At 32.7% G+C, this 26,733-nt stretch overlaps 1 protein-coding gene across 6 annotated transcripts in view; it reads right to left on the bottom strand.

Annotated features, from left to right (window-relative positions):
* NBEA (neurobeachin) overlaps window positions 1–26,733 on the bottom strand; it is a 696,720-nt gene that overhangs the window by 472,950 nt on the left and 197,037 nt on the right. For all 6 annotated transcript variants that reach the window (XM_058547999.1, XM_058548001.1, XM_058548000.1 and 3 more), the window contains 6 exons: window positions 14,638–14,746; window positions 6,532–6,613; window positions 6,176–6,299; window positions 4,820–5,012; window positions 2,004–3,020; window positions 99–316 (listed from right to left, as the gene is read on the bottom strand). In XM_058547999.1, the coding sequence (XP_058403982.1) occupies window positions 99–316; window positions 2,004–3,020; window positions 4,820–5,012; window positions 6,176–6,299; window positions 6,532–6,613; window positions 14,638–14,746 (1,743 nt within the window). The remainder of the gene's footprint in view (window positions 1–98; window positions 317–2,003; window positions 3,021–4,819; window positions 5,013–6,175; window positions 6,300–6,531; window positions 6,614–14,637; window positions 14,747–26,733) is intronic.

The raw sequence follows: 26,733 nt of genomic DNA, 5'->3' as shown, positions 1-26,733 counted from the left end.
TGATATAATTCACTTATGAATCAGTTGATGCCAGTAATTTAAAATATTCATTTTCTTAAGTGAAAGTAGTCTTATTTATAGAAAAGATATCTTTCTACCTTCTCCAAACATGTACATCTGTTTCTAATGCAAACAGCAAATCGGTGAGAAGTCGCTGGTGCATTGGAGACCATTTAAACTCAGGAATACGAAACATTGTAGTGCGTGGACCTGGGCTGAACTGGCGCCGCTGTTCCTCAGTCATTGGCATTCCTCGAAATCCTAAATCAACTCGGAGATCTCTGTCCTGCTGAGTGATAGACCGACCCTGAACAGCCTAGAGAAAGAAAAGGCAAACTTTCATAGAGTGCAAAAGAAATACCTGATAATCAAAATGAAAACAGTAAAGTGAGTGAGTAAAGCTTTTGCACATGGCTTTAGTAGGTTCATATATTTTACATATATTATTCACCTGGTGATTCCCTACACAGGAAGCTTTTTGACCTAAAAAGGCTACTATTATTATTTTTATTTTGCTTTTTCAGAAACTAGGCAAGGTAATCAAATACCTAAGTTTAACATCAAAGTTCACACTGAAAACCAGATCCTCTTTGCCCCTGTTTATGGAGTCTTTATATTAGATCACATTTCTTCCTTATGAAAGTGAGCATATACTCAAAGTCAAGTATACTGGATATATGTCATCAATTAATTGTAATTAGAAACACAAGATTAAAAGAAATATTACTTGAACAGATTCAAGTTAACTTCAAAGTCTATTTCACTCACAATAGTTCAATTTAGAAAAACAAATGCATTCGATAAGTTACAAAAACAGAAAAATGCCTATGAACTCCGAGTGAAAACCAGGCAAGCCTAGAGATTATTACATTCAATAAACAATGCACCATGTTTTCCTTTATTTTAAATCTGTACCTAATTCAATATTCCCATCTCCTGCCAATTATCACTATAGTACAAGTGCAACAAAAATGGAAACTGGCAGTTAACAGAGAAAAAATAAAAATACCTTTCCCACACAGAATACATTAAGGATCCTTATTAGAGTATAAAGATACCGGTAAGGTGTGGTTTACTCTTTACAACATAACCCTAACAGAAACATGTTAAATTTCTCTTCGATGATACTAAAAGGAGAATGAGAACAACAGAAAAACAAATCATTAAGGGTAAAAGTTTTCTTCAAGTCTTAATAAGGTATTATTTAGCCTAGAAAATAAGAGAGTAGTCTTAAAACTCAAAGCTCAACACCTGAAATCCACATCAGAAAACATCACCTGTGTCTAGCCTTATTCAGGGGAGTCCCAAACCGCAGCACTGACACTTCCTCACTACCAGGCCTAACAGCCTTTCATATTCTCATAACGAATTCCTGTCCATGTGGTTGTAAAGAAAATTGCCATTGCTAATAATTCCAAAGTTTCTCAGCCATATCACCTACCTCACAGGGTTGTTGTGAGGATTAAATCTGAAAACATATAGCACAGTACCTGGAACATAGTAGGCACCTGATAAATAACAGTTCCCTGTTCCCTTCCCCTTCATTTCATTTATCAGTTAAATCTGGGCTCCAAGTCCTCTTTTGTATAATCCACAGAACAGGGGTGGGCCTGAAGCTTAAAAGGTTAAAATTAATCAAGTATCCAGAAGGAAGTTCTTGAGTACCAAATGTGTAACTGTAGTCAAAGAATCATAAAATGTTAGAATCGTAGAGCCCTTATTAAAGGTCCTATTTTAATGTAGTACAACCTCTTGTACTATGTAAGGAAATTCAGGCCCAGAGAAGCTGAGCAAAGTTACATAGACAGAATGTGGCAGAGCTGGAAATATAATTCAGATAGTTTAAATTTCTTCCATATATAGTACCACTCTACCCAATTCCATAAATTACTATTATACCATAATTAAATATAGATGTGGTGTCATTGGTAAGAAATTACTCTACTTTGGTGCTAACACGTCAATATGCAATGCATTTTTAGAACTCCTGAAGGATAACTTACTTGTGTTGTAGTAGTGGTCTGGATTTTTCGGATTTCCTTTCCTGGTTCTTTGCCATCGTCAGATCTCTCAGTATCTGAAATTATACTTCCTGCGTCAATATTTGGTACAATTTTGCTACCAGAAGACTCAGTTTCCAGAGTTGTAGCAGTCATTTCAGCATACTCTAACCCTTTCGATGATGATGCTAATTCTCTTTCAGAAATACTGCTCATTCCATCTGAAGTTGTATGGATTTTGAACTCTTTTTCTTCTATTATACTTGATGTACAAGTTAAGTCTACACTACCAGTCATGTGCGCAAGCAATCCAAGATCATCACTAACACCAAGATGTACTTGTGTGTCCTGAATATTTGGAATAATGTGATTACTAGAAAGTTCAGGAAGGAGTTTCTCCTCCTGTTTGGGTATTTTATCAAAGAGAAATGATGTACTACTATTGGGAAGTTCATCTTTCTCATCTGCTAATGTTATCAATGGACCGTTATCCTTTTCTTCATTTTTTTTAATGATACCAACACTTCCATGTACATTATTCTGGAGTTTCTCAACAGCAGCACTATAAACATTATCCAACAAAGATTCAACCTCCACAAGGGAACCATTCTCTCCACCTACTAAAGTCTCTGGTGATAAATCCATATCATCAAGCTTTACTTCTGTTGCTTCCACTTTCTCTGCTTTTATATCAACTAAAAGATCATGCACTTCCACATGTACACCACTTCCTGGTCTATCTGAATTTCCAAGAATATCATCTGGCACTTTTGTTGACATGAGCAAGTCTCTGGTATCTGTGCTGACAGGGTAATCTGTCTCACTTTCTGGGCTCTGGCTTTGTGAAAGATCTTCTATCTCTCGAATTTCCATTCCACCTTTTGCTCCTGTTGCCTGTGATGAAAGACCAGAGATGGTGCTCACATTCCCTTTCTTTCCCTTTTTAATGTTTTCCTCCTCTTGTCTCTGATATTCTTCATACATTTTGGCTAGGTATTCCTTATGTGCTTCATAAGTGACCTTAGGAACAGGTAAAGAAAATATTAAGGCATTTTATATATATCAAGAAGAAAAAAAAGATACAAAGAAAATTATGGTAGTAATAGCAAAAATGGTGCCAAGAATTTTAAGATTTCAAACATAGCACATATTAATCCTAAGACAAGTGCTTAGTTTCATCAAGTAATTGGAAATAGTCATCAAAAATGCTACATACAACATATCATGTGACTTGTCCTAAGACACACAGGTAAACTAGCAATATTAAAGTTTTAAATAAAGTGATCTTTTCTTTTAGGTTAAGTATTTCAATGTTACTTTAACTAAATATGCCAGTTGAACTCCTACATATTTGAGTTATTTGAGCTAAAACAGAGACTTGGCTAATAATATACAATATCCAAAGTACTATTACTCTATCACTTTTCACCATCCATATGTGTGCCTATTTCGAAAACTGAGGTTAAAAAAATCACACATATGTATAAATATATACATTTATAAACTGTTAAAACCTCACAATTTTATCTTTATATAGGCTACTTTAATTTGTTACTTTACATAAGCTTGTTTAGCAATAATGAGGAATATATTTCTTGCATAAAAAATGCAATGTCTTTTAATAAATTTAATTAATAATTTTAATAAAATACTATTTTCAAATTTGTTAATACAATGATAAAAGCGAAGTACCAATATATTATAAAATGTAAGTTTTTAAGAGAAATAAAAGCTCTTCTAAAATTAAATAAAAACAAAGTTCAAAATCTTTCCTTACAGGCACATATGGTATTAATTTCTACTTAAATGATAGGATGACAGAATTTTAGGTTGAGCGGGACCTTCCTTTGGACATTATCTTGATACAAAAACCCTTTCATTTTACAGAAGAGGATATCAAGTCCCAAAAGCAGGGGTTGGCCATGGGCCAAATCTCCTTATCACCTGTTTTAGTAAATAAAGTTTTATTAAAACACAGCAACGTTCATTCTTTACATATTGTCCATGGCTATTTTCACACTACATGGCAGAGTTGAACAGTTGCTTCAGAGGCTGTGTAGCCAATGAGCCTAAAATATTTACTGTCTGTATCTTTAAAAACATTTTTCTAACCCCTGCCCAAAAGGATTAAATGGATTTCCTAAAGCCACAAAACTAAATTGTGGCATAGACTAGATTAAAAGCCAAACTTCTGACACCCATACTTTTTCTATGACACTACCTGATGAGAAATCTTAACTCTGATTTTCCAGAATCTGATGTGTACATAACCGTAAATATTAATTCACTACTTCCTTTTATCAAAGATCAAATAATATGTAAAATATAGACATAAAGATTCCTGGGATTAAAAATAAAGATAATGCAATTAAAATACCACTAAATTTAAACACTTTAAATGTATTTATGATTCACTTGGAAGTAAAACAATTTCCGACTACTTTTTAAAAGTCTTAAAAAGTATATTTCAGAGTCTATTTCATGAAATAGTCTTATAAGAACCAGTAGCTATGTTTTAGTTAAGAGAGCAACTGGCTCAGACTCAAGTTCTAAGATCTGCTACAAAACACATGTGGAGTCACCTTTGGCGTCTAAAATTCCTAATTTATAAACTTGGAGTTTCAATTAAATTATCTACAAAATACTGCAAACTGTAACAGTGTATGAACAGACAGAAAAAATAACAGAAAAGAAAGAAAACGGAGATAAAGGAATCGGCCATAATGTAAGATGCCCACAAGATGGCACCAGATGAGTGTTTACAGCCATTTAATCCACTGCTGAAATCCTGATGATAGAAATGTTAAATCCCTTGTTACCTTGGAATGGGCTATTGAGAGTGTATCCACCCAGACTCTCCAGCCTCCCCATTCATATTTTATTGCATGATACAAAAGAATCCGGAAGATATTGTAGACCATCTCAGTAATCTTCTGTTCCTCAGAATTTTTAGGATTGATATAGCCAAGAGAAAACATCCAATCCTGCCACACTGAACACTGCAGTAAGCATCTAGTGGGGAAAAAAACTCATTAAAAATACCTACATTATATTAGAATTTACTATTTTGAATTTGGTAAATAGTGAAAATATGATCTGACCTAGGGAAAGCAAGGTGCACAGTCATTCTGCATATTCTATATTCTACACCTGCAATGACTTTTCCCCCATTTTTCTAACAGGAAAAATCCAAATTATCATTTAAAAATTGCTTTCCTAACTCTCCCAGTCAGATTTCGTTATTGTTTCTCTACTCCTTCATCACATGTAGCACTGACAATGCACTCAACACATTACAAATTAGTCACTGCTTTATTATTATCATTCCCACTAAATTGTACTAAGACTGTATATTAAGACAACCTGTGCAGCACAATGTTTTATACACACCAATCAATATTTGTTAAATTAAAGACTCAGGCAGCAACCGTGGCCTCAGACTGTACCCCATGTCCTAACTAACCAGCTTAAAAATGCATGACAACAATCAGTTATCAGACAAACTTGGGTAAAGCATAGACAAATATGAGAAAATCCAACACAACTGCAATTTAAAGTACTGTTGGTGATAGATAGGTATCACCAAAAGGAACAGTGCATTTTATTTATTTATTTTTGTGAGGAAGATCAGCCCTGAGTTAACATCCATGCTAATCCTCCTCTTTTTGCTGAGGAAGACCAGCTCTGAGCTAACATCTATTGCCAATCCTCCTCCATTTTTTTCCCCCCCAAAGCCCCAGTAGATAGTTATATGTCATAGTTGCACATCCTTCTAGTTGCTGTATGTGGGACGTGGCCTCAGCATGGCCGGAGAAGCGGTGTGTCCGAGCACGCCCGGGATCCGAACCTAGGCCGCCAGTAGTGGAGCGCGCGCACTTAACCGCTAAGCCACCGGGCCGGCCCAGGAACAGTGCATTTTAAATAAGGGTTTGTGAATGTGTATATTCATATATACAAGTAAAATACAATATCTATATAATTAAGTAAAAATAAAGAGAAGTATAACGAATGCAGATTATATCAAAGACCCATAAAACGCCTTTTCTAAAGATTAAAAGTATTTAGCAATAAGGGAAAGATCTGAAAATTTTTTCTTCAAAAGAGATTGAAAATAAAGGAGAGAAAATAAGATTAATTATGGCATAAAGTTTTGTTATAGTATTCAAATCGCTTACCTTCTATTTTCACGGCTGTTACTGAAAAGTTTTATCATGTCAGATAAAAATAGACGACGAACTTCCATCAGTTCTGCACTTGGTGTAGAGTTTTTTAACAAAGTTGCCACCACCTTAAGAATCACTATAAACAAACAAAAAGATATAGTAAACATTTATAACTGCACCATAACTTCCACTCAAAAAGTATTTACTGATTTTCAACTAAATGTTATTAACACTACAGGAGATAAGTTATAAGTGTCATGAACTATGCAAACACCATAGTGACTTAGGTGGTTAGGAAAAGTTTTGATTTAGTCCCACATGTTACCATGTTACTACCACATTACAATAAAGAATTGATGTTTGCTCACTTGGATTCTGAATTTTCACTGTAGAATCTGGCTCTGGATGTGGTTTGTGTACAACCTGAGTACATACTTGCTCTGTCAAGATCTGAAAGATGAAGAATTTGAATTTCATTTAGAAAATAAATCATAACTGTAAAATACAGATATACAAAAAATCTTCAAAAAATGTCAATTCTGTTCAAATCAAAAGAAACATCTCTTCTAAAGGGTCTTCTAGTGAATTCCACATACTTTAAACTTTTTTAACTCTGTAGTTTTCAAATTTTGTTTATTATGGATAAAGACAAAACCAGGACCAATATCTGCAGAAGGAAAGATTAATTAGGAAACCCAAGAATTTATTCTGTTTGAAATACCTTTTCGCTGTACATTCTTAATATACTTATGTTGTGAATTGTAAACAATTGACTTTTTATGTCATCATTAATTAAAAAAAAACAGAAAATAAATAAGAAAACAATGTCTGAGCCTGGGTTCCAACTTCAAAATAAAATGTGATAAGGAAAAAACCTTTATAAAAAATGTAGTTCATTGTCATTTACTAATGACTTTTTTAAAAACTTCTTTCAAGTAACAAAAAATGACAAAAGTTGACCAAATAAGGGAAAGAGAATTCTAAAACATGTACTAATTTTTCCACTAAAACACAATCTCTACGAGTGCAGGATTCTTATACATCCTTTCACTGTTACATTCCTAGCGATTAGTACAGTGTCTGAGTATACTACTAGTACTCAATATTTGTTAAATTTATGAATGGATAACTGAATTATATACAAATAATGGATATGTGACTGTTCACTGTATTTTAGGCTTTAGCCTAGTTTAGTTTAACTCTATTCTTGCACATACGAAAAATCTAATTAGACTAGACTTAATATATTAGTGATTTAATTTACTGTTTAGCTTAACAAGCTAAGTTCTGAATGAACCTTTTAAAACAGTTCAACCTAAAGTAAGGTACAAAAACTGTGGGGAAACTATAAACATTAGTTGATTAGTTGAGCACCTAGTTGTACAGAGCTATACTATAAAAGTTGGGGATGGAGAAAGTAAATTAATCAACAGACAGGGATGGTCCCTTGTGATTAGAAAAAGACCATGACCGCCAGCAGTGGCATTTTCTTACCTTTCTACTCAGATTTTTTTTTTTAAAAAAGAAGAAAAAGACAGGAAATTTACTTAGGTATATTAGGAATGTATATCAAAAGGTATTGACTTGAAATAAAAACTAACCTACAAAATGATAAATATAGGGCATTAGTACCCCTCTTCTCTTCACTCCCATGCTTTTGTTAAAACCAAACACTTTGTTGTTAAGACTAAACAGTGACTCAGAATTTTCTGAACAGACAATGCACTCCAGACAATGTACTCCTAATCAGATGGAGCTAACTATGGGATAAAAATTTCTGCAAAAACTATATACCAAAAAACAACCAGCGGTTGTTCAAGGAGTTTTCACACCCATCCGCCCAAAACGCCCTGGTGTGGGCCTACAGCCCAGTGGACAAGACCCCAACCAAGCATTCTGGTTACAAGTGAAGAGATTCAAACTAACTGCAGACAAGCTTGGAAAAGACTGGGCCATACTCTTCCATGTTAGGGAATAGTCAAAACTTTTGCCTCAAAAAGAAGAAATCTCATTGCACAGAAAACAAAATTCATCTCAAAGACTCTCCAGGTTTGTATTGTTGTCCATTTTAAGGCTCTATCTGATCATCTAACAATGAGGGTAATAATTGCCTTGCCTATCTAATAAAGCTCCTAGGAAGATCAAATAAGGACCTACATGTGAAAGTGCTTTGACACTACAACATATCCAAATACAAGAGTCTTTTTAAATTACAAAAATATATATTTAGCAACTCGATTCTGCACGTATTTATTAAGAACCAGTTTTGTACCCACACTCCACTACACGTTTGGAATGAGAAACACAGTTACTAGATGGAACTATATTTCTAGAATCAATTACTTAATATTCTGGAGACAGGCATAAATCTATGCCCTTGTTAAGTAATAAAACATGGTAGATTGCCATTAAAGAACCTATGTGAGTTTTAAAAGGGGGGATGGAAATAATGAGATATAAATAAGGTGAGATGAATGTAGATATAAACATTTTAATGAAAGATAGGACTCAAGATGGGCCATGAAGGTTTGACTGGACTTGGTTAGAGATATGCATAGGAACCCCTGCATCCATCAAAACAAAATAGTACAAAGGTTTCAGAGCCAGATATAGACAAACAAATCCCATGTGTATTTAACACATAGCACTAGCCACATTTTAAGTGTTCAATAGCCATATGTGACTAGTGGCTATCATATTGGACAGGGCTGGGAAACAACAATGAATTTGGAGATAACTTGATAAATATGCTATTTATAGACATAGATCTGAGCCCAGCATTATACATTTAAATTTTATTTTAGAAATGGAATTATTTCTCAATTCATGGGTCACAAAAGGACTTTAGGCTTAAGGAGGAGCTACTGGAGCTTCTTCTCTGACCTACTTACTCCCTGATCTCATCACGTATAAATCATTTTGAATTAGTAGACTCAACTTTCGAGACAGTAGGAGTCCTAGTTCACTTCTTAAAATGGCAAACTATTGACCCCACTGTTACATTTCACTGCCACTGTAGGTATCTGAGAGTCAGAGAATTTTTATATCTTTACAGTTTGGTCAAGCTATATTACTTTTTTGACTCAGTTTCTTTATCTGTAAAAGAATGTTTGAATAAGATGATATTTAACATACTGTCCACCTCTGACACTCTATAATTTTGAGAAAAGGGTTTTATTATGAGGTACTTAAAAGTTTTAAAGTTGACTACCACCTTGAAAAAATTTGTGCTCAGAAACTGTTATAACCTTATAGAAAAAGATAAAGTAACTAAAAAAATAATTTAAAAAAAAATCAGTTTATTATTTCTATAAGAAACTGAGCTCTTCAGATGACAAGATCCCACATCTGGCTGCGTCTGTCTATACTAAGTGTTTAACTGAATTATAGGAATAGTAAAGAGACATAGTAAACCCAAACCTATAAAATGAAATATAACAATATTTAATAAAGTAATTAATCAGACAGTGTTGATAAGATCTACAAATACATTAAACAGAAAAATCCATTTGTTTTGTCTTTAGAAGACACATTCTAAAATCTAACAAATAATTCTTAAGTGTATTAGAGAGTACCACAAATCATTAAGAAAAGAAAATATAACCATCCATAATTTAGAGATGGAGTAACAAAACAAAAGTAAAGTAAATGAAATGTAAGATTCAAATTTTGCTAATTTGCAATTCTCAAAAAATATTTGTATAAAAAAATAGCGTTGAGTCATTTCAAAGAGGAGTCCATTAAAGCCAACTCACCTCTAGTATATAAGCTACAAGAACAAATTCAACTCAGAAAACTAAAAGACAGGGACTTTTTCTTAATAAGTTTTTAGTTTTCAGAATAATTAAGATAGATTTCTACCTCTTCATAACTTACACAATGTTGTCTGACATATCCTGCGAAAGTCTAACTTACTTTGTCCTTTAATATTTATTATTTATTCTATTATAGGCATCTTATCAGATTTAGAATTTTAATGATCCCAGTGACATAGCCCTTATCCTAACTGGACTTCCACACACTTTGCAAAAACCACGTATTCTAAAATATCATTATCAACACCATAGGTTTGACACTGTTCTCTATTATTTCTGTACTTGATTTTATATCTTCCTACAGTTGTAGTCATATTTATTTTGATGCATTGCTTGGAGTAAAGGTAGTTTCTCCAAACCAAACAAGAAAAGGAAGATAAAAGGAGCCTTCAAACCATAGATTATTAAGCAAACGATTCTTGCAAGTGGTACAGGCAGGTGATGTTCACAAGGTGAATCAAACCCAAGCTGCAGGTTTTGAGGCTGAGTTTTCTCTTTTTAGTTAGAAATCACTTACTATATCAACGAGAACTCAAGTTCAAACCTATCATATGAGTTTTAATTTTTTGCAACCAGATGCCACTCTCAAAAATGATGTAATCTTTAAACTTTGGTAATCCAGGATTAGTCATCCACCATCCTGTCAGTCTGGTACTACAATTGGGTTTGTTAGTAGCATTAAAGCTTATGTTGAAGATCCTTTCTACTTTTTTGTGGGATCCACATTTCTAACCAATCATATCATTACCATCTTTCTCTTTTGACTTTTTGTACACTTATATTAAATTTTCTTTTTAGAGTATCATAATTAACTCAGAGCCCTTCATTCCAATTAACCTTGATTATCATTCTACTTTAAATGCATATATTATTGGAAAATTGGTCAGACAGAAACCCTGTAACTTAGTTCCCTCATCATTTCAGAACTTCTGCAACATCCAACATCCAACATCAGAAGATCCAAATTTATCCTGACTTTCTCCATCTAAGACATGGAATCAGAGACCAAGATCTACATACTAAGAGAGTGCCTATGAAGAGAGATGGTAGGTAAAAATGCTGCTATGCCATTTTTCAGGCAGACTAATAGAAATACATATGTGTGTATACATACAGAGGACATCTTACTTTAAGGTTAGGAGCACACAATGATTTTTCAAATTCAACATATTATATTGTTATGCTATACTTATATTAAGGTTTCCTTGACTACAAAGACTTTCTACTCTATTGACACCAACAGGTCAAAACAAGCAGAGGGTCAGAAATTCATGTAGGCAAGAAAATGATTAAAAAACCTACATGGGCATCATTGACCAGACTAATTAGTGGGTAAGAAAACCAAGAAACAAACACAAGCTAATCAATATTAGACACTGGCATTCAGAATCCTAATCTGATATTGTAGCAAAGGTTTTGATTCATAGGAGGACTTGAATGCTGCGAACTGAAGGAAGAGTCTGACATTTTTTGCCTTATGCACATATACTACGGAATCTGCCTACTTCATGACCATTTATTAGCGGTATGACATAGAGCAAATTATTTAACCTGTGTTAATTTAACCTGTGTTAACCTCAGTTTGCCTGTTTCAAAAGGCAATAAAAATACCAGTTTCATAGAGATGTTATTAAGGATCTGGGATAATATATGTAGTGTACTTACCAAGGTAACTGCCACAGAAGTACCCAAAAAAGGTAGTTACTCTTATAGGGAAATATAATATCAGAATCAAGATGCTCTGCATAGGGTACGTCTTTCTACTAGTGCTTATCCAGTTCTGTAGGCAAAATATTGAAGCAACACTAAAAAACTACTATAATTCAAAAAAGCAGTGCTCTGGAGGATAGAGTTTACAAATCATGTAGTTTGAGGAATGACTGACACAAAGTTGGAATATTAAGCTTAGAAATGAAAAAAAAAAACAATGTAGCCAAAAGAGTTTTCTTCATTTCTCTAAAGGGCAGCAACTCTTAAATTTACTAATAATATAAAACAAAAAAAAAAAGATGAAAGGTTACAGCTAAAAGTAATGTTACAGACTGCAGGTTAAAAAATTGTGCCCTGTAAGCCAAATCCAGCCTACCATCTGTTTGTGTAAATAGTTTTATTGGGTAGCCACACCCATTTGGTTCATATGGCCTATGGCTGCTTCTGAGTTACAACTGCAGAGTTGAGTAGTAGCAACAGATACGGTATGGCCTGCTGCTATAGACTAAATGTTTGTGTCCCCTCCAAAATTCATATTTTGATACCCTCATGTGATGGTATTGAGAGATGGGGCCTTTGGGAAATGATTAGGGCTGCAGAGCCCTCATGAACGGGACTATTGCCCTTATAAAAGACACCCCAGAGAGCTCCCTTGCCCTTTCTGTCATGTGAGAACACAGGAAAAAGACGGTTTATGAATCACAAAGCAAGTTCCCACCAGGTACCAAATCTGTCAATGCCATGATCTTCAACTCTCCAGCCTCCAGAACTGTGAGATATAAATTTCTGTTTATAAGCCACCCAGTCTATGGTATTCTATTACAGTATCCCCAATGGATTAAGATACCCACAAAGCCTAAAATATTTATTATCTGGCTCTTTACCAGAAAAGTTTGGCCTTTCCAACTAAGATGAACACTTTATAATAAAAATATTACAAAACTAATTTTAAAAAGTATATTACTATGTGGAAAAAGCAGGACACAAAACTATGTGTAAGATGATATTTCATAAGAGGTGTGTGTTTATGTGTGTCTGTGTGCACTTGTGAGTTGAGAAAAGATTTTATATATACTTTTAACTTAAGTATTAATGAAGACAGTAGGTAAATCTTATTTTGGTGCTTTTCTATATTTTCCAAATCAATAATGAATATATATTAATTCTGATATCAGATTAAAATGTAATTTTTAATAAAAACAAGAGGGCATGTACATCTCTCTGTGCCACAGTAGAGAGAGAATTTTAACTTGGTAACAAAGTTTTTACACAAAGGATAAATAGTAAATATTATTTTAGGATTTGTGGGTCATATGGTCTCTCTCTCACAACCACTCCGTCACTGGAATATAAAGTCACTCATAGACTATACTTAAATTAATAAGTATGGCTATGTTTCAATAAAACTTTGTTTACAGACACTGAAATTTGAATTTCATAAAATTTCGTATGTCACAAAATATTATTCTTTTTTTTCTTCCATCATTTAAAAACATAAAAACTATCCTCTGCTTGCAGACCATGCAAAAACTAGAATTGAGCTATATCTCGCCTGTGGCTTAGATGAAAAAAATGTTGTATTAGAGGAGTTTGAATTTGTCCCATATTGATTTCAAATTGTAATACAATTCCATTCAGAATCTCAGCATCTGCTCTCCTCAATGTCTCTCACTTCATTTTTTAATTTTTGTGAAGAAATCTGCAGTGATGAGATATTCTGTTTTATATTCTCTAACCATTGTTTTTCTGAGTTATGAGTATTATTATGAGTGTTTAATCTAGTAATGCCAATATATATTATTTTAGCACAACTATAGTGTTCTTGTATAACAGACACAATGCTTTGCTATCTAAATCTATAAAAAAATAATCCACATTCTGCTGTATGTTAAAATGTGAGATGTGAAATCCACTATTCTCTTCTTGTTTTGACAAGATGAATACGCACTGGTATTAAAAAAAATGTTAGGTTCGGCAATATATGTGGTATGTGAAACACTGTCGAGTTATTGCACTGCTGTGATCTGCAGTGCGCACTGAACAGCAGTGCAAAGTGATGAGAGCATGACAAACATATTCTGTTGCCACTACTTGACTCTGCTGCTATATCACAAAAGCAGCCATAGGCAGTATGTAAAGGAATGAGTGTGGCTGTGTTCCAACAAAACTATTTCTGGACACTGAAATTTGAATTTCATATAATTTTTACACATCATACATTATTTTTCTTTTAATTATTTTCAACCATTGAAAATATAAAAACTATCCTTAGCTCGTGGCCATATAAAAACGGGTATCAGTAGTTTGCTAATCCTTGCACTAGAGAAAAGAAGTAGGACCACTGAAGATCAGTTGTAGGAAAGTAGAATTAAGGTCAACACAAGGGAATACCACTAAAATTTTACTGGTATTTAAAAGCAAAAACAGCTACTTTGGGAGGTAGTGCATACATTTCACAGAAAATACTGAATCCAAGCTATATGGCCATCTGTTAGAAATGATGAGAAAGGGATTTCTGAATTGAAATGATGAGACCTAAAGCTTTTCCAGATATCATTTTTACAAATAATTCTTACCTATATTTTATCCCAATGTCAACTCTAGGTTAATGTTGGTAGTTGCTACATATTAAAGACAGAAAGAGAGACAGAGGAAGGGAGAGGGAGAGAACTCATATATAATACGTAATGGGTGTAGTTTATGTGAGAAAAACTCTGTGCAAAACCAATCAGCCAATCCATACTCACAGAAAAGCCCCTGAACATAAAAAGACTGGCAAATAAATGTACACGGATATGTTTTAAAATAAAATTTTAAAATATAAGTATGTGTTTTTTTTTTTTAATGATTATTGGCTTTTTAGATTAAATGACCACTACTATCTCAATCACACAGAGGGATTCCACTGCATACATTTAAAATTGTCATCACATATTTTTTAATTTTTACCTCATAAAGTGTGTTGTATGTGGTGACAGTCACAGTGTTTGTATGTAACATCAGCCTTTCTCCAAGAAGAGTGAAAAGACTGTGGGTATGCATAATTTCAACTTTTCTCCTGGAGGAAAAGGGGGAAAAAAAGCAAAATACTATGAAACACATTGGATTTTCTAATCACATGACTTTGGGATAAGAAAGTACAATCTATAAGCAGATACAGTATCATATAAGTAATTATTTTTACTAACTTTCATCTACAAAAAGAGACAATTTATAGCACAGCTATCTTCTAAAGTACCAACACTACTATTTAAACACTTCTCAAATAAAATATTTGTGCAAACTAAGATGTGAAATACACCAATTATAAAATATTGTATAAATGTTGACAGCTATTATTTTCAAATTTCTAATAACTATTTAAGAGACTATAGAATTTTTAAATCTTTTCTGTCCAAATTCAAAGTCTATAAAATAGTCTATGAAAAATTTCACTATCAAGAATTTAAAATTATGGTTAAAAGTGAATACTCTAGCTTGATATTGGGATTACACAGCAAAATAATTCAACAGAAGTAAAGGGGACTCATTATTGCTTGTATTTGTGGCTCATTTAACTGTTCCCCGACCAAATCCATAATTAGGATAGAAGACTCTATTAAAGGCCTCCTGGAACACTTAGCTCTATTTCAGGGAATTACTACATGCCTCTCATTCATGTCACTTTCTTAGAATTCAATGTCTGGATCTTCTTGGCTCCCAACTCTTAGTATTTCATTTCTTACCTTGATTTTCTATTGTTTGGATTGGATTTTCTATTGATTTACCCTGTTTGGATTTGGCAACTATGACATAAGCTGACCAGGTAATCACCAAACTCTTGTTCCTTTCTTCCTGAGCCCACAGCTATACTATAATTGCAGCCTCTCTTACAGCTAGGTGTGGCCATTTAGCTGAGCTCTAGCCAACGCAATGTGAGCACAAAAGTTGTGGACCATTTTCAGGTCTGGCCCATAGGAAAAGCACCCATGCACATCTTCCATGCTCCTTCCCCAAGGCAGCAACACAGGAGTCCAACCATGAAGACGGGGAAGCACAAGGTGGAAGAAGTAGCATGGGTCTCTAAATCACAGCTTGCAAGAAAATTGCCTACTGAGGAACACCTATTGGATTTTAAGTGAATAAGCAAGAAACTACTAGTTTGATAAGTAACTAAAATTTTATTGTTGGTCTGTTATAGCAGCTATTGTTACCTTAATTAATACAGAAATCAAATAATGAACCATTTATCTGGGTACCACTCACCTGGAAATCCTCTCTTCTAACATCAGCCTCCAACACACTGCACAACAAAAGACACAGGACAACTGTTTTCCCTCACCCAATCCTCCTCAGTCCAGGGAGGGAAACAGCAAAATTACCTAAATCCAAGAGGAAGCTAAGGCATTTGTCTTGTGCCTGTGTTTGCAAGACTCTTAAATAAAATTGGAAAAGGTCAAATGGTCATTAAAAAAAAAAAAAAAAAGAACACACAACTAATGGATATGATGGCATTATGGAGGAGAAGGCTTTAGTCTCTTCCAACTCAAACCGCACCCAAAGAAAGGAAGACTGAAGCTTTCATTTGTCCCAATCAGGAAAGAACAAATGCCAACGCATATCCCTTGATATCTCTCTCTGATACACGGAGCTAGTAAAAGTTATCTATATTAGGCTCTCTGGAATTTAGAGTAATCTCTTAACTGTGCCACTACAATTTCAGCTACTAAAGAAATGCATGCCCTCCTGAATATCTCCTCCAATATAAATGTTTATAGAGCAGCTTAATTCTAGCTTTTGCAGGGGGCTTGAAGAATATTGTGCATATACCAGGGAAGAGATGAGTCAGCTTTCTCCTGCAGTTTGATTTAAAACAACGCTTACCAATAAATTTTGCTGCATAGCAGTCAAGAGATAGCCAAAAATGTCATCCACCATCTCAGGCAGAGTGGGTGTGCTGACCCTGTACATGACAGCATTTTGTTTCCCACAGGACCTCTAATGAAAGACCCAGTTCTATGCATTCAGTTCAGTTCATAGGGCATACATTGGGGAAACTAATATCTTGAAGCTGCTTAACTTTAAGACCTAAATTGATTTCAGGCTTTAGTGCTTGTTTGCTTTACCTTTCGAATTTTACAGGATTTCTGCCCACTTGGATTAAGAGTGCAATCTATTTTTTAAAAAGAGTAACCTTTTAATCTCATACAAATTACACATTTATTAGTTTACTAAACATTCCATTGAAAACACACTCCAATTTCCTTCTTCACAAAACAGACAAGTCTTTTTGGGAAGATGGTCAAAGAAATGCTTTTTCTAACAAATTCAGAGAATATGTTGAAATAAGAAAAAGAAAAAAGAAAACCAATAATTTCATAACCCAGAGATAATCATATCACTTATGTTCTTCCAGATTAATTACAACGTGCGTAAATACATATGATAGCTATAGATGCTATCAATACAATGGAAATAATTCTATATAAGGTAATTTGTATCTTGTTTCCTATAAATAAACAATATATTGTATTTTGAATTTTCACTGTCATTAAATATAAATGATAATAAGAATGTAGCATAATTTATTCATTCACTACTGTTGGCCATTTATGTTATTTCCAATTTTTTTATGATAAAAAAACTTTATCCTTTTCGATAAATCTTTGGGCATATCCACGATTATTTCCTTAGAATAAATTCTTGTAACTGAAATTATGGGGTTAAAAGCTTTTATATTTAATTTCATTTTATGAGATTTTGCAGTTTATGACCTCCAAAAATATGTACACTCATACTTCCACCTTTAAGGTATAAATGCATTTTACCAGCAGTTTTCACCAATCCTATGTATTATAATAATCATAAAAATAGTCAATTTGATATGCAAAAATTAGACCTTATTTTCATTTGCAAGAAATGCTGATAAATTTTCCTAAGTCTTTGACCATTTATATTCACCGAGAACTGCCTGATACCATCCTCTGACCATTTATTCTCTGTGTGGTCATATTTTTCTTACTGACTATAAGAACTCTAATAATATTAAGAAAATTATCCCTTTATCAAGTAATTGACAAATATTTTCCACTTTTTGAATTTCGGGGGTTTTTGAGACACAGAATAGGTTTTTAATTTTCTTGAATAAAATCTATCAATCTTTAACCTTGTCATTTCTTCACTTGGGGTTAATGTTGGAAAGATCATCTTCATCTAGTGATTGGCTAATATTCCTTATTCTTTCTCCTATAACAATTTAAATAATTTTTATTCTAACTCACTTTTAATAACAATTATTTAATTTGCTTTGTTAAATGATACCCATTTAACAATTATTTAATTTGTTTTTGTTAAATGATACTCCTTGCATAGAAATGCAAGGAGGGTAGGAAAATACAAAGTAGAAAGTTTTAAAATTCTACCACTCAGAAGTAACGTAATAAACAATAATAAATATTAAAAATCTTTTCATGGAAAAGAAGAGAAGGAGAGAAAGGGGAAGGCAAGGGAAAGAAAATGAGGAAGGAAGGATAGGAGAAACTCATACAAATGAGATTATACTAAATGCTATTTTAAATAAAAAGTATCATATATAATTTTACTCATTTAACAGAAAGGAAAGAAATGGACATGAAACAAAAACAAAAAGTCTTATGAGATTCAGGTGACTTTCTTCACCCCAAGAGATATTATTTCTTTTTGAAAAAGTCTCTATGAAATTTAAAAAAGAAATTATGAATAAAAGACTGAAGCAATATATATTCTAAGTAAACATTTCAGTTTTGGAAAGCATTAATTCATTCCTTTACATTAAAGGCAGATAATTAGCACACTCATACTTCACATCACCTCTCAACTTTTGTGATCTACATTGCTATCTTAATATCATCAAGGTTTCAAACACTTAGATTATGTTCATCTTAACACTGTTGTTATGTATTAGTTATTAGGTCTTGATCTATTTTAAATGAATTCAGTCCCTTGACCTTGTTTTCACCATTTCTGGTTTCTTTCTTTTGACTTTTCTCTCAATGGAATGGATGCCATTCAAGAGGAGATCAAGAAATCTGTCTTCTTAATTTTGATTTGATGCCTATATACTTAACAATCTGGCAGAGTATAACATTCTCGGGTCACATCTTCTCTCAGAACTTGCAGGCTTTGCTTTATTTCTTTTCACATTGAATTTAACTGTGGAGAAGTCTGAGGCTAGCCAAATGTTTAACCAGTTGAAGGTAACTTTCTTTTTTGCCTAGATTAGTTTAGGAATTCTTTTTATCACTAAACTTCAATTGCCATAATGTATGTCTCAGTATTGATCATTCCATGTCAAACTGTCCTAGAACGTGTGCTTTTTCTAGACACAGATTAGCTCTTTCTTTGTTTCATGGAAGCACTTTCTGTTTCATTTGTTTGGTTTTCCTGTCTAGAGACACCAGTTTTTTTTAGGTAAGATACTTTGTCCTCTGTATCTCATTTTCTCTATATTAATCACATTTCCTAAAATCATTACATAATTTGGGTCATCAATCTGTTTCCTTAACTCTTCAAGTTCCTTTTCGTCTCATTCTGTTCTTTATCTTGTCTTCAGAGCTTATTGAATTTACATTCTTGCAATTAATTGTATAACTCAAAACATTATAGAAAATTACCTTCTTTTCCTCAATATATGTATTCTTCTGGACTAAATTCTTCTGTCCTTTACTCAATTCTTTTCTCTCTCCTTTGGCATTATCACATTAGCGTGATTTCTTTGCCATCGTTTTTCATCTTGCCTATGTTTATGTATTTTGTTATATTTATTCTTCGTTCTCATAAAATTTTGGTACCTGCTCACCTGTCTTTACTCACATTGAAATTTGCCTACTTTGTCATCTGAGATACATTTTCAGGGCTGAGCATTTCATGTTCTATCCATTTTTCTCTGAGGCCTAAAGGCTTTAATTGGGACAGAAAGAGGACAGTTGAGGCTATGTACACACTTTATTAGATGACCAGTAAGTACTGTTCTATCTTCGGAAACAATTTTTAAAAATATTCTCTACTATAGTTCAGTCTACTTAAGGGAATATATCTCATTCTCATAGAGAAATTGTCTCAGGCTTTGGATTGATCCCCCAATTTAATACAACAAGACCTAGAACTTTCACTTTCATCACAGAATGCCAGCCTTAGTTCTTGATTCTCCATCCTCTCCCAGCAATTATATCTACCTACCCAAAGTCAGAAGAGAAAGAAAATAGAGATACTGAATAAGTTCTTGTCATTCCAATGTGGGAGAAATCTAGAACAGGACGGGGTTAATGACATACATGAAGTCACTCCAGAATCTTCTGGTTGTTTCTTTAGCTGTCAATATTTTGAGAGTGTTGCTTTACGAGATGCTTTCTTTATTTGGTTGCATCTAATTTTTTCTATTTTAGAGGGAAAAGGTCTCTATTTTACTATTTAATATTTATTTCATTAGGTTTGGATAAAGGAAATTCTTTCATCTCTCTTTATCAACTTGACCTGGAAGTTCACAATTGCAAATGTTTATTCTCTGATATTATTTTTGTCTTGCTTTTTGGGATAAAGGGTGAAGAGGGAGAGGGAAGACATGGTTTGGACTAAGACTCTTCTCTCCTTCTCTCACTCCAATTCAGAAATTAAACAATTTTCCATTGCTGATTATTATATAACTCACATTTTAATAATGTTCCTAATATCTAAGCATACATACATTAGCACGTGTTCCTAAGGTTTCTATTTACTTTTTTTTTTTTTAGCTCACTCCTTTGTATAAAGTCTATTAGACATCACAATACACACTCATTATTCTTATTTTTTAATCTTTCATTGACATTTTTACTCATTTGTTCATCTCAGTTAGCTTTACAAAAGTTTTTGAAAATTTTTAAATAAACCTTGGAATTTTTACCAAAACTGCATTCTTTATTAATTGACTTATTATGATTCTACATTTATATAATTGAGTTTTTCCACTAAGGTACATGCAATAGCTCTTGATTTACTGCAGTTATTAAAATTTTTTCACAGTTTTCAGGAAATATATTTACAATTTCAATTTCCTTTCTAATAAATTGAAAGTAAGAACATTTTAGGCTACTCTCTTACACATTATTCTATAGTTAAGAATCATTAGTTATTCAACTAGTGGACACTATTATACTTTTCAATCTCCTTCAGTCTATCAGGAGAATTATAAGATTATTTGAGGTTTTAATCTACATTTCCTCAGCCTTTTACTTTGAGGCTAAGAATGAATAAGCTATAGGAACTTAGTAATACATGCACCTATCAGTGTTTACAGGGAAACTGTATCAAAACACAGCTATGAATTAAGGGATCATAGGATGGTTCTTCTGAAATATCAGATAACAATTACTAGTGAAGCAAAACAGGATATGTTCTGTCTTCCTATACTTTTACCTTGTTCATTAATGACTTGATATTACTCTTCCCACCTTTTATTTGATGAAGTAGTATGAATATGTATGGAGAACTCAAAAAATAAGTATTTAAAATTATTTGGAGCAAAATAATGTTATTACCAAGAACTAGAAGTGAACCTCTTGTATAGTGCCATAAAGTAACATATTTTCTTATAATTATAATCACCTATCCTATAATTCTAAAGACCTTCTTCATTCCAAATCTCTCCATTTTATCTCAATGAGGTATGAAAAAGTTTTATACATTTTATTGGTTCCTTCAAGAAAATCACCTTTGAAGTTAGTGATCCTTTCAGCAGTTTTTGTTTTATTTTCTACTTTCTTGATGCTAGCCTTCATCTTTATTAATTTGTACTTCTTAGCTTACTTTGCTGTTCTTTAATTAATTTTGTAATGAGTACACATGCCTCTAATTTTAATCTTTATTCTTCAATAATGTATGTATTTACTTCTGAGTAAGTTTTTGCTATATGCCTGCATAGATAATTTCTGATTTTCATAGGTAATTTCTGATTTTCCTTTTCTTCACTAAGGGATATTTGGGAATGTTTCTTAATTTCTAAGTAGTTGAGATTTTCTTGCTCAGCTTCTTTTTTTGATTTCTAATTTTATTATATTATGGTCAGAAAATGGTGGCCAGTAAAGTCTCTACTTTGGCTACATTGTTTATTTTATGGCCACAGACATGAATTATTTATTTATTTATTTACTTATTTTTAGTCACTGTCCTATAGTCATAAAGTATATTCTCAAAGGACGTAAGATTGAACATATATCCATTAAGTTTTATGACTATATATTCAATTTCTCTATATCTTTATATATTATCTATTCAATTGGCCCCATTTTGAAGGAAAAATTTTGTCTATACTATAATTGTATTTTATCAAGTTCTTATAGCATCTCTAATGGGTTGTGCACTTTACACGTTTGACTGCCATATTTGATGCTTTCAGGATTATGACCATTATCTCCTTAAACTGTGCCTTTCATCAGTACATAACGTCTTTCTATATTCTGTTTTGAATTTTTAACTTCAACTAATTCTGTTTTGTGCTTTCAGATCCCATCTGATTTTTATAATGCTAACAAAGTTCTGCTTTCTTTTTGTTAACCCTTTCCTCATCCATTTATTTTTTTAAAACCTGATTTTTTAAAAAAGAGAGGAAACTATTAAATAAATACTCACGTAGCCACCAAATAACTTAAGAAATAAGGTATTAAAATAAGCACTTCTGGATACCTGTCCATGATCCCATCCTTTTCACTATATTTTGGGGTAAACAATACCAGGAATTTCATGTTTCTCATTACCACATGTATTTATACTTTTATTAGGTATGTACCTATTCCTAAACTATTTGTAATTTTGTTTTCTCATATTTTTAAAACTTAAATAAATGGTATCATTTAAATAAAATAATCATACCTATTACTATGTATGCTTCTGCAACTTGCTTTATTGCTTCGTATTAGGTTTATGAAAGTTAACTCTTGATAATTCATTTTCAAAGGTGAATATATTCAATTGTATGAATACATCTCAATTCATTTATCTGTTATCCTATTGATGTTCTTTTGTTTCCAACTCTTCTTTATTACCAACAATGCTGCATTGAATATTTGTGCACATACATGAGAGCTTCTCTCAAGGCGAGAATTACTTAGTCATAGAGTTATCAACATCTTCATCTTTTTGAAAATTGTCAAATTGTTCTTCAATGTGATTGCATCAATTATATAAATCCACCAGTGATTTCAAAGTTTCTCTTACGCACATCCTTCCCAACACTTGATATTGTCAAAAATTTTAAAGCTTATCATCCTAATGGACAGTAAACGTAATTTTTTTTATTTCTATTTTCTTGATTGCTACTGAACTTGAGTATCTTTCCATATGTTTATTGCCAATTCAGGTTTCTTCTTCAGTGAATTGATTGCTTATATTCTTCATGTTCCTAATGGTTTTTCTTTTCCTTATTAGTTTGCAGGATTTTTAAGGATACAAATCCATTATATTCCAGATAAACTATAAATACCATCTTTCACTTTGTGGCTTGTCATTTCCGTTTTTTATGGTATCTTTTAAAGCACTTTTTATCTTAATGATGAAATTTATCAACTTTTCCTGGATGATTTATGCTTGTTCATTTATTGTTTTAGAAATCCTCCTTAATCCAAGGTGATAACATCATTATCCTACATTTTCTAAGCATTAAATTTTACTTTTCAAACTTTTAAAGCTTTATTGAGATATAACAACATACCATACCATTCACACTTTGTAAGTGTACAATTCAGTGATTTCTTAAAAACCTTACAGAGTTATGCATTCATCACCACTATCCAGTTATAGAATATTTTCATCACCGTAAAAAGGTTCCTTGTGCCCATTTATAGTCAATCTCCACTCCCATCGCTAATTCCATGTAACCACTAACATGCATTCTGGACACTTCATATAAATAAAATCATACAATACATAGTCCTTTGCATCTGGCTTCTTTCACTTAGCATAGTGTTTTTAGGGCTCATTAATATTATAGCATGCATCAGTAGTTTGTTTCCTTTTAATTGTGCAATAGTATTCCACTGTATGGCCATACAATATTTTGTTTATTCATTCACTAACTTGATGAAATTTTGGATAGTCTCCCTTTTTTGGCTATTATGAATAATGGTATTAAGAACATTCATGCACAAGTCTAGGTATGAACACATGGTATCATTTTTCTTGGGCAGAAGCCTATGAGTGGAAATGCCAGATTGTATGGTAAATTGGTACATTTTTTTATGAAATTAGAAAATCCTTTTGGAAGATGGTTGGAACATTTTACATTCCCATCACCAATGCATGAGGATTCAATAAATTGTTATATGTTGTGGTTTTGCTTTTATTCAAATCAACTTATTTTCTATTTTTCTTTGTGATTTCTTTTTTGACCCAGGGGTTACTCAGCAGTGTGTTATTTACTTTGCAAATATCTAACAATTTCCCAAGTCTCTTTCTGTTGTTGATTTATAATTTAATTCTGTTGTGGTCAAAGAACATATTTTGTTTCATCTCAATTCCTTTAGATTTATTGAGACTTGTTTTATGTTTTACAGCCCAACCCATAATATATTCTGAAGAATGTTACAAATGCACTTGAAAACAATTCTTCTGTCTTTAGGTGCAATGTTCTATAAAGTCAACATATTATTCAATATGATGTTGAACAGCTGGTAGAAACAGGCTTTTGTTAATTGTTAGTTATTGAAAGGGAATGCTTCCAACATTTCACTACTAAATAGGACTGTGGTAAGTTTTGGGTACATATATGTTATCAGATTAAAGAAACAGTTTTTTATTTGTGGTTTCCTAAGAATTTTTATGATAAATGGGTACTGAATTTTATCAAAAGTTTTGTATTCATTATTATAATTATTTAGCTATTCTTTAATTTGTTAATAAGTAGATCGTATAAAAGATATCCTGATGTTAAACTACTCTTATATTCAGCATAATATTGAGAACCTAGAGGGAAAAAGGCAAAACATCTTTCTTCTTTTAATATAAATACGGCTATAAATTGCCTCCAATACCACTTAGGCCAACTCTCATAAGTATGAATATACAAATTTTTCATATCTTTCGATTCTAAGTATTTTATAATTTGTGCAATGATTGCTTATAATGAACTATTTAAAATACGTGTATTTCCATTTTCTTAGTTTGATTTTTATCACTGATTTCTTGTTTAATTGCACTGTACGTGAGAAGTCATCTGTATGACAATATTTAAATTTATTGAGCCAATCTTATGGCCTTATTTAACAATTTTTACAGTTGTGTGTGCTTGGGAAGAATGTATATGCTAATCAAGCCAATGGATTTTTTGTTCAAATTTATACTGTTCATTTGTGATTGCTCTTTTAAAAAGAAGAATACATTAAAAATCTCTAAATTATTGGATTTCTCTTTCAAATTTAGTCAATTTTGCTTTCCATATCTCATCTATGCTGTTAAGTGTATATGAATTTGAAATTGTTCTATCTTCCTAGTGAATTGTACCTTTTTCCTTACATGGTGCACCTCTTTAATCTCATTAACTTTTTTGCCTTAAAGTTGATTTTTGTTTATTTAAATATTGGTCTACCAGCTTTTATCATTTAGTTTCTAAAATAAGTAGTACTTTTACCTGGGTAAAAAATAATGATGACATAAAAAGATACAGAGAGGTTTCACACCCAACTCACGTCCCCTCCCCCTCATTCATAGCCCCCTCACCAATACCGGTAAAAATTTTTCTCGGTTTCTTATTTGCCTATCAGCTCCCTGCGCCCCCAACACTTTTAAACAGACTTTATTTTTTAGAGCAGTTTTAGATACACAGCAAAACTGGGCAAAAAGTACAAAGAGTTCTCACATATGCCCTGGTCCTATGTACACACAGCCTTCCCCTACTATCAGCATCCCCCTCCAAAGTGGTACATTTGTTACAATTGCCTATCAGGTTTTTTCCCCCTCAGTTTTATTGAGATATAATTGACATATAACATTGCATTAGTTTAAGGTGTACAACATAGTAATTTGACATATGTATATATTGAAAAATGATTACCATGATAAGTTTAGTTAACATCCATCACCTCGCATAATCACAAAATTTTTTTTCTTGTGATGAGAACTTTTAAGATCTACTCTCAGCAACTTTCAAATATACAATACAGTATTGTTTACTACAGTCACCATGCTGTACATTACATCCCCAGAACTTATTTATCTTATAACTGGAAGCTTGTACCTTTTTACCACATTCACTCATTTCCCCCATCCTCTACCCCCAGCCTAATGCAACCACCAATCTGCTCTCTGTTTCTATGAGTTCAGTTTTCTTAGATTCCATATATATAAGTGAGATCATAGAGTATTTGTCCTTCTCTGTCTTATTTCACTTAGCATAAAGCCCTAAAGGTCCATCCATGTTGTGGCAAATGGTAGGATTTCCTTATTTTTTATGGCTGAATAATATTCCAGTACATACAGAGAGAGTGATCTGCACCCTCATGTTTACTGCAGCATTATTTACAAATAGCCAAGACATGGGAATAACCTAAATGTCCACATTATATTTATCCATTTATTCATCAACGGACACATAGGTTGTTTCCACGTCTTGGCTATTTGTAAATAATGGTGTAACGAACATGGGGGTGCAGACATCTCTTCAATACAGTGATTTCATTTCCTTCAAATATATACCCAGAAGTGGAATGGCTGGATCATGTAGTAGTTTTATTTTTAATTTTCTGAGGAAGTTTCATACTCTTTCCCATAGTGGTTGTACCAATTTACATTCACACCAACAGTGCACAAGGATTCCCTTTCCTCCTAATCTTTACCAACACTTACCATTTCTTGTCTTTTTGATAACAGCCATTCTAACAGGTGTGAAGTGATATCTCATTGTATTTTTCACTTGCATTTCCCTGATGTGGAGCATCTTTTCATGTACTTGTTGGTCATTTGTATGTCTTCTTTGGAAAAACGTCTATTCAGATCCTCTATTCATTTTTTAATTGGATTGTTTTTGCTTTGCTAATGCATTATATGAATTCTTTATATATT

The sequence above is a fragment of the Diceros bicornis genome, chromosome 9 (genome assembly GCF_020826845.1).
Source record: "Diceros bicornis minor isolate mBicDic1 chromosome 9, mDicBic1.mat.cur, whole genome shotgun sequence".
Classification (NCBI taxonomy): domain Eukaryota; kingdom Metazoa; phylum Chordata; class Mammalia; order Perissodactyla; family Rhinocerotidae; genus Diceros; species Diceros bicornis.
Note: the sequence above shows the minus strand (reverse complement) of the source record. Positions and strands in the feature narration are given on the sequence as shown.